Below are 10,024 nucleotides of genomic sequence, written 5' to 3'. Positions count from 1 at the left end.
ACAAAGGCTAACACTTCACTGATCACTATATTACATCCAGGACATTTCACAACTTTCGAAGCCGACCAAATACCATTATTTTCAAACCATGAGAATTTAGTAGTGTAGAACTAAATTATTTAATGTTAATAAAATACACTTTTGAAATGTAATAAAATAATTAAACATTTTATATTTCTGTGAGATTTGGTTCACATGTATCTAGCGTGATCGCTTTGTGCATGACATGGCTGAGCAATAACTTGAGACTCAGGAAAAGTTTGTCATTGGTCATGTCAGCAAAAAGACTGGTGGTTCGTCTGGCTCTCACTTATAAAGGGAAGGCCGTTTGTAGTGCTCGCTCGGTTATCGTCCGCTGTTAACCGAGAACTTCGTAGGTCTAATGCGACGCATATTTATGTTTATTTAGTTCGAACCGTACGGTAAATAAGTGTAGAGATCGCGCTCGCTTGGCTACTCACCGGAGCAGCACCGCACGCGGCGTCCGGGTTTCACTTTGTTTCCGTACTATACGTGTTTGAAATGATATAGTTCCACAATGAACGGAGATAGTATTACTGTTAGCGGTGTGGAGGCCGAATACACGGATATCGCGAACAGAAATGCGTGGGCTCTCGTGTACCAGGTAAGTTGGCGGCATCGGGAAATTGCCACGACGCTTGTGTTGTTTGTTAACCAATGGTGGTGTTTCGCAGAAAATCGGCCGGGAGTGTCACGCATACCCCTACACATGCACCGAGGCGAAGAAGCTGGAGAATAAGCCGTTGAATCGCTACCGGGATGTGAACCCGTACGACCACAGCCGCGTCATCCTGAAGCGATGCGAGCGGGACTACATCAACGCGAACTTAGTCAAGGTAGGTCGCGGAGTTTTGTTCTTAATTCAAATTCGTTTTATGCACTGTACTTTATGCGTGTACATTTATATTTCTACTAAGTTCAGAGATGATGATTCATTAAGATGCTCTGCTCATTTCATTGAATTTTTTCCATGATATATTTATTAGGATGCTACAATACATAGTGTGATGATAATGCAAGTGCCAGTGCCAGAAAAAACAGTAAATTCAGATTTTGACCCTTCACTGTTTAGTAGTAGTAGTAGTAGTGTAACTTTTTTTAAAGAAATGTTATTGTTGGTTAGATATGCATGTTATTTTTGTGATGACCTGATGTCTGTCTGTCACTACATCTGTCTTTATCTGAAATAAAGTGGTCAAATACTTGATGAGTGTTATTGAAAGTATGGGGAGTCCTTGTGTAGCTGTCATTGTGTGTGTAGTTCTCATTTTTTGCTATGCTCATTTATTTCCAACCCCTGATCTCAGTTTTTTGGTACTACTCATTGCAATCTAGTAGTCCTACCTTGAGTCACTGTCTGTTTGAATACTGATTGTATTTGCATGCTTACCTCCATATCAATCTCTCTCATATCCAACAATATAAAAACTAAGACAGCTAGCATAGCATTAGCGAATATCTTAGTCTTGAGCAGTGATGGGCAAACATTTTCCATTAAAAAAATTAGAAAAGAGCCATATTTACATCAAAAATGCATTCTTTCCACAGTGCTGGCCAAGTGGCCATAACACACACTTGCGAAGGACCAGTGGAAGGTCCGATGACATAATTTTCACAGATTTGGTTGCCTATTAACCCGTGGAGCGTCCTATAGACACACGGTGTCTATAAATAATATATAATTTAGGAGGGTGGGCGCTCCATGGGTTAAAACATAATTACTGTTAAAAAAATAACATTGGAAAGCAGGTAATGACATAGTGTCTACTAAAGAGACCAAAATCATACCAAAAATGGGTATCAAATTATTTCCATCATAGGCCTTTGCCGTCGAAACTGACCCCCTGTACTTTAATTTAAACACTGAATTTGTCAGCAGTAAAGTCAGTAATATTTAGCAATCAGTTATCATGTATTTTGGAGTTATCTCCTTATATTATTTCTAACATACTATAACCTGAATGCTCCCTGTCAGCCCGAACAGGGTTAGTTTTTTTGTAAATCAGATTATCGAGGTACTACTGTAGGTATAGTGAGAGTAATACTATTGAATCTTTTCATATTGTATTTTTATCTCCCTTTTATATTTTTGTATACAAACAAGAATATTGAGACGCCCACGTCTTATTTACGATCATGGAAATTTACCTAATTTTCCAATATTTCCACTCCTTTGAGATGTTATGTTAGGTACATAGGATGTCGATGTCAATGTCTTGTAGGGACGCCCGGCCGGAGGCAGGCGGGCTGTCGATCACTTGCTGTGTTTATTCAGCCCAGTTCCCTGGAGTTGGAGCTGCAGGTTACTGTTCCGGCAGCATTCCCACACTTCCTTCTTCAAATCTTCTTGTTTTCCTGCAGAACAAAAGGACATTTTTTAAGTCGACATCCTTGAGTTCTTCTACTCCTACTCTATCTCTACTGAATGTATTGTATCGCGGTGCCGCATACATAATACACTCTGCTAACAAATGTAAGCTAGTTTCCTCCATACCACAGTGTGGACAGGATTCGTCATCTCTTATTCCTTTTACCTTGAGGTATCTATTGAGAGTGTTGTGCCCAGTAATTATGCCTGTCAACATTCTCAGACAGTTCTTACCTAGATTCAGCAGATACCTGGTTCTACTTTGGTCCATGCCTTTGATCATCATCTTCGACTGTCTGCATCCAGTCTCGTTCTCCCATTCCCTTTGTGCCTTTGCTTCATTGACCTTGTCTATTACTCCTTTCGTGACTTCCGCTGACATGGGCAGTGCCGGTTCATGGGGCCGATATTTGAGTCTCACGGTGTTCGAATTCAGAAAATTGTCACTGAAAATAATAGGCAATTGACCGTTTTCAACCGGTATTTTAGTGAAAGTGAGATTCAAAAATCGGCCCCCAGGCCCTACGAATTCCATTCCGGCCCTGCCTGCCTAGGTACATAGGATAGGTACGTCAAGTGTAAAAATATGGGTGCGTACAACTTATCAAAAATATGTCCCATAGCACTTTATGTCGGCGGAATAAGGTCTCGGTACATATTTTTGAGCGGATAAAATCGATACGTATTTTTGCACTTGACTGTACTCACAAAATGTGTTGCTTAACTTCGTAAAACCATTCTGCTTTAAGGTTGAATATATAAAAATTATAATATGATCTGAAAGATAATCGACCTTATAGCAGAATGGATTTACCCAGTTTTGAAGTTAAGCCACACAAATATCGGAAAAAATCAGTAAGTCCATTTTCACATTATCCAATCCGATATCGGATGTCGGAAGGATTTCAATGGAAAAAATCCAAGGTGGCGCCTGTAATGTATGGGATATCGGTCCTACATCCGATATCGGGTCGGATAATGTGAAAAGGCATTAAGAGGCTTTATCGAGACTACGTACGATACCTATGTACGTCTACCACGACTTTTGAACGCCTTTAAAAAGTGTTACTCAAATAGTTGATGACGGTGATGTTTATACATACATACATACATATAATCACGCTGGTAGGCAGAGCACATGAACTACTAAGTTTCAGTGCCACTCTTGGCAAAAAGGGGTTGAAAGAAATCGAAATTGTGACATTGCAGTGACAGGTTGCCAGCCTCTCGCCTACGCCACAATTGAACCCATACCCACGGGAAGAAAGGGATCATCCATAAATTACGTCACACTAAAAACATGATTTTTGACCCCTCCCCCCTCATTGTCACAGCTGGTCACATTTGTTAGACTCCCCCCTCCCTAGTGTGACGTCACATATTTTGCAAATTTACACGTAGAAATTATAGAATGAAAACAGCGGTTTGAAATCAAAAGGGGTGGTGAAATTCTTAACCCGTCACCACACGGGCACGATGTTTAATAAGTAAGTAATCACGTAAAATGTAAGTTTCTTACAAATATTGGAATCGGAACACGCTTCTAGTTTTCGCATTATCCGATCCGATATCGGATGTAGGAAGGATGTCAAAGGCATAAATCAAAGATGGCGCCTTTAATATAGTATATTCATATCATTTTCCCCTCACTAGCTCGGAAACACGTGTTTTGTCCTTTAATACCAGCGGGTAAAAACGCATTTTATCCACTAGTGGGTAAAGTAATTTGACCTTGAATAAAGTCAAATTAACTGCTTTAAAATTGATAAAAGTAGGTGAATCTAGTAATAAAGATGATTTACCACCTGTGGAACTACTGGAAGCAGTGATAAACGCATTTTTTGCGTTGTAGTTTCCTCGCTATAGTGAGGGGAAAAATTTTGTGTTACACTCGGGTGCAAATGTATTTTACTTCTCGTGTGTTAAAAAACTTCGAACCACTCGCTTCGCTCGTGGTTCAACTATAGAACCCTTTCACTTGCTCGTTTTTCAATTCCACACTCGGCGTTAAAATACAACTTTGCCCCCTTGTATAACAAATAACTATTATAGCATGCGCATGTGTTTACGATTGGTGTTTTTAACCCCCGACGCAAAAACGACGGGGTGTTTAATAAGTTTGGCGTGTCTGTCTGTCTGTCTCTTTGTCTGTCTGTCTGTGTGTGTGTCTGTCTGTGGCATCGTAGCTTCCGAACAGATGAACCGATTTGATTTAGTTTTTTTGTCTGAAAGCTGAGTGAGTCGGGAGTGTTCTTAGCCATGTTTCATGAAAATCGGTTCTTTTCAAAATTTTAATTTTGTGGCTAGGTTATTAACCTTGAATAGATCTTAGTCTGAGCTCCAGGCGGCGAAAAAAAAATAACCGTCTATTTGGTCGTAGCTTATTTTTTCTGATATTCGTTACGAGTAATTCCCACTAGAGATCTCTCGGAGGTTTAAGTGTTTGCCCCTGAAATTGTAACGAGTATATTGATTGTCTCTTATTGAAATGATTGTATTATTGAAGGTTAAAAAATAGCTTCTGTCCATGTTTTTCTTATAATTATCTGATGCTTTATTTCGTGGATCGTATAAATATTTTATTTGAATTAGTCAAGTTCAAGTCCCTATTTGAGGCGAAGCTAACTTTGTTGGAATCAAAGAGGATAGAGTATTATAGAGAGTTACTGTCAAAGTAAATTGTGTAATCACAGTGCATAGACTGCCATCTCTCGACACAGGCTTAAAACTTTTGACCCTCAGTTTTGACAATTTGGCCCATATTCTTAGCTTGATATGTGTTAAAATGTCAAATATATATATTAGCGCCATCTAGCCGAGCGTCCCCAAAGGTGTATCGCTATATAGGCCACCGTATGTTTTTCTATATGGTTCTGAGGTACGTTTTTTTAACCCCCGACGCAAAAACGAAGGGGTGTTATAAGTTTGACGTGTCTGTCTGTCTGTCTGTCTGTCTGTCTCTGTCTGTCTGTCTGTCTGTCTGTCTGTTGTCTTGTCTGTCCGTCTCGTCTTGATTGTCCGTGCAATTGAATATCCGTCCGTCCGCCGTCCGTGACTTCAACGTCAAAAATTGACGTCCGTGCAAGCTGCCGTCGGACGTCAGTGGATTTCCGTCCGTCCGCTAAGTCCGATCCGTTGCTTCCGTCCGTGACATCGTCTGTCGTCCGTCCGTCCGTGGCATCGTCCGTCCGTCTGTCTGTCTGTTTGTCTGTTCTGTTTTTTTTTTTTTTTAATGTGTACTGTCGGTGGCATCAAGTATAGCCCGCCTGAACGGATGAACCGATTTAGATTTAGTTTTTTTTGTCTGAAAGCTGAGTTAGTCGGGAGTGTTCTTAGCCATGTTTCATGAAAATCGGTCCACTATGTCGTCGTCGGGGGTTTTTTCAAAATTTTAATTTTTTTCTTAGACTGTAGCTGTCTATACGGAGTTACGTAAATATGTCTTTGGTTGAAATATAAACGGGATGACAACTTTCTTCATCCTTTTTCAAGTGGACAGCCCTTTTTTAGGGTTCCGTAGTCAACTAGGAACCCTTATAGTTTCGCCATTCGTCCGTCCGTCCGTCCGTCCGCAGATAATCTCGGTGACCGTTAGCACTAGAAAGCTGAAATTTGGTACCAATATGTGTATCAATCACGCCAACAAAGTGGTAAAATAAAAAGTGTAAAAAAATGTTTTCTTAGGGTACCCCCCCTACATGTAAAGTGGGGACTGATTTTTTTTTGTTCCAACCCCAACGTGTGATATATTGTTGGATAGGTATTTAATAACCTAACCACAAAATTAAAATTTTGAAAAATCCCCCGACCGCGACCTAGTGGACCGATTTTCATGAAACATGGCTAAGAACACTCCCGACTAACACAGCTTTCAAATGAAAAAAACTAAATCGAAATCGGTTCATCCGTTCGGGAGCTACGATGCCACAGACAGACACACACACAGACAGACACACAGACAGACAGACACGTCAAACTTATAATACCCCGTCGTTTTTGCGTCGGGGGTTAAAAATGAATAAGGGTTTACTAAAATCGTTTTTTAATAATATTAATATTTTCGGAAATAATCGCTCCTAAAGGAAAAAAAAGTGTGTCCCCCCCCTCTAACTTTTGAACCATATGTTTAAAAAATATGAAAAAATCACAAAAGTAGAACTTTATAAATACTTTCTAGGAAAATTATTTTGAACTTAATACGGAAAACTACGGAACCCTACACTGAGCGTGGCCCGACACGCTCTTGGCCAGTTTTAAGTTTGACGTGTTTCATAAATTTAATGGACCCATGACTGTTCTGTAATCTAAAATAACCTAACCACAAAATTTTGAAAAAACCCCCGACCGCGACGTAGTAGACCGATTTTCATGAAACATGGCTAAGAACACTCCCGTTCTGACAAATACTTTAAACAAACTAGCATCCCATAATTAGGTACCTACTTCATAGCTCATTGATTCTGTGATATTTAGCATCAAATTTGAACTATTTTAAGACCGAAACTGGTTCTTTGGTCAAAATTTTTGCCTTAATTAGTTTAAAATTAAAATCGCTTTTGCATTTTTATAAAAGTCTAGATTTCATTGAAGTAAAAATGTTTTTAAAACAATGTCAAATTTCATAAAAAAATATATGTACTTATAATATGCGTATTTTTTTTAAATATGGGTCTTGTAAAAAAGTAAGTAGGTAACTATTGAAATTAAAAGAATATTAATAGGTACGTAAGTAAAAATTGCATACCTGTCAATAAATTTAGAAAGTGATAGAAGACTCAATATTGCACATTTTTCGAAATACGCCATATATATTGTTGGTGTTTAATAAAAGATTTGGTACATTACATACAATAAACAACTAGTTATATATTACGCTAAGTAAAACATTCGACAACATGAAAGTTTGCTTTTTTAAAAAAGGCCAAATGTTAAGTTGGTAAATGTGAGCTTGGCAAATAAAACAATAAGTTGGGAAATGAACATTCGGTGGAATAAAATTGCGCGAAACGTGAGTTGGGTTGTGATATTCGGCCATACAACTTTCGACGATACTTAAATAAGAGAACCAATGCAACACAAAACTTGTCAAAAATCGATGAAAACCGAATGGAGCCCCTTACAGTGGACAGAAAGAACGATCTCTACGACTTGGTTATCGATTATGTGTACCGTACTATATTTTATTTCGGTGTACTATATTTTTTAGATGGAATTTTCTAAAATACTATATTTCCCTAAAAAAAAGTTGGCAACCCTACTCCCGACTAACTCAGCTTTCAGACAAAAAAAAAATCAAAATCGGTTCATCCGTTCGAGAGCTACGATGCCACAGACAGACACACACACAGTCATATAGACAGACATACACACAGACAGACACGTCAAACTTATAACACCCCGTCGTTTTTGCGTCGGGGGTTAAAAATAAATAAATACGATGCAGAAATATTTTTTTTTCCCGAACTGTTATTCGTCATTTACAGGGTCGTGCATACATCTTTAAAACCCTACATAAAAGTCTATTCCCCAAAGTATCCAAAAAACTGAAAACGCATTGTTTGACTTTGTAACAAGTATTGTATGCAACGGTGTTTAACTGAGTCAAAAAATACTCGTGTCGTCTTTATAAAAATTTTCGGCTTCGCCTCAAATTGTTACCCACGCCACTCGTCTTTTTTGACCTCCTTTAAACGCCTGTTGCATAAAATACTACATATATTATAACGCACAGGATACGGCGGCAAAAGAAAAACCAGCTTACAAATATATTATCCTCGTAAATATTGACCAGGGATTCACGCTAGCCTACTTTCCTGATGATCTGTAGCTATTTTCAGTTTATCCTGGAATCTTCCAGTTTTTTATACAAGGCTTCAATTTAATATACTTTTCCCTTCACTAGCTCGGAAACACGTGTTCTATCCTTTAATACCAGCGGGTAAAAACGCATTTTATCCACCACTGGGTAAAGTAATTTGACCTTGAATATAGTCAAATTAACTGCTTTAAAATTGATACAAGTAGGTGAATCTAGTAATGAAGGGGGACCCAACTGAGGGGGGACTGAAATCTTCTCGAGGCTGAGGCGTAGGGTTAGAGCCGGCGTAGCTTTATTTGACGTTCATATGCGCATTGTAATATGCCTACTTGAAAAATAAATATTTCATTTTCATTTTTTCATTTTTTCAAGATGATTTACCACCCTGCACCCGTGGAACTACTGGAAGCAGTGATAAACGCATTTTTTGCGTTGTAGTTTCCTCGCTATAGTGAGCGGAAAAGTTTTGTGTTACACACGGGTGCAAATGTATTTTTCCCCTCACTAGCTCGGAAACACGTGTTTTGTCCTTTAATACCAGCGGGTAAAAACGCATTTTATCCACTAGTGGATAAAGTAATTTGACCTTGAATAGAGGCAAATTTTCTGCTTTAAAATTGATAAAAGTGGGTTAATCTAGTGATGAAGATGTTTTACCACCTGTGGACTACTGGAAGCAGTGATAAACGCTTTTTTTGCGTTGTAGTTTCCTCGCTATAGTGAGGGGAAAATTTTTGTGTTACACACGAGTGCAAATGTCTGTTATGTAAATGTTACAAACTCGCAAGCTCAGGATTCTATTTTCGAATTCACCTATAGAATCCTTTCGCTTGCTCGTTTTTCAATTCCACACTCGGCGTTAAAATACAACTTTGCACTCTTGTATAACAAATAACTATTATATCTCGTGTATTGAAAAACTCGCTAAGCTCAGGATTCTATTCTCAAATCACTCGCTTCGCTCGTGGTTCAACTATAGACACCTTTCACTTGCTCGTTTTTCAATTCCACACTCGGCGTTAAAATACAACTTTGCCCCCTTGTATAACAAATAACTATTTATACCTAATAAAGTAATATTTTTCGTCTATAAATAACCGAGCTTAAGAGCGTATCTTTATTGAAAATGAAGCTTTAGTATCGGAAAGTAAAGTACCTACAGTAATGTGCAAAAATATGCATCGAAAACATTGTCTCATAAATATGGTACTCAGCAGTTCTCGAAAAGTTTGTACAAAAATTAAGGGAAAAGTTAAATTTGTTTTTATTAATTCCTATTTTGTTACCAATATTTTGTTGATGAATTGAGATTTTATTAAGTTTTATTTCGTCATTAGGGTTCTCTAGTATCTATATTTTCTTAATTATAACAATTATCCTGTATATTATATCTTACGAAAATCGAATTATATTACTAAATGTTGGTAACAAAATAGGATCAATTAAAATTTGCTGACGTGTCATTGTACAAAGTTGACGGGAATTGCTGTACTACAGATGTAGTGCGAAAAGATTTGCCCTCGTATTGTTACGGAAACGCACGAACGTGTCATGCTATTTCAGTCAGTCTCAGTACACGATGTACTGACATTGTCTGAACTAGCATGACAAATACGAACGTTTCCGCAAAAATACGAGGGAAAGCCTTTTCGCTCTACGTCTCTACTAGGGTTGTAAATAGAAAAAAACCAACTGTTTTTTTTCAGAATTGTGAAAAAAAACATGAAAAAAAAACCGAGCGCCATGGTTTTTTTTTCAGATGAACAAATAATACGACAATAACGGTTTTTCGTGAGTTGTAACGTGTTTCAATAACA

The 10,024-nt window shown here is 38.1% G+C and overlaps 1 protein-coding gene across 2 annotated transcripts in view; it reads left to right on the top strand.

The window, feature by feature from the left end:
- The first annotated feature begins 278 nt into the window (after nt 1-278).
- The window catches only part of LOC125240664 (tyrosine-protein phosphatase non-receptor type 61F), a 50,644-nt gene continuing 40,898 nt past the window's right edge, over nt 279-10,024 (top strand). For both annotated transcript variants that reach the window (XM_048148674.1, XM_048148673.1), the window contains exons 1-2: nt 279-625; nt 696-857. In XM_048148674.1, coding sequence (XP_048004631.1) covers nt 539-625; nt 696-857 — 249 coding nt within the window. In that variant the 5' untranslated portion in view covers nt 279-538. The remainder of the gene's footprint in view (nt 626-695; nt 858-10,024) is intronic.

This window comes from Leguminivora glycinivorella, chromosome Z (assembly GCF_023078275.1).
Source record: "Leguminivora glycinivorella isolate SPB_JAAS2020 chromosome Z, LegGlyc_1.1, whole genome shotgun sequence".
Taxonomy (NCBI): Eukaryota; Metazoa; Arthropoda; class Insecta; order Lepidoptera; family Tortricidae; genus Leguminivora; species Leguminivora glycinivorella.
Note: the sequence above shows the minus strand (reverse complement) of the source record. Positions and strands in the feature narration are given on the sequence as shown.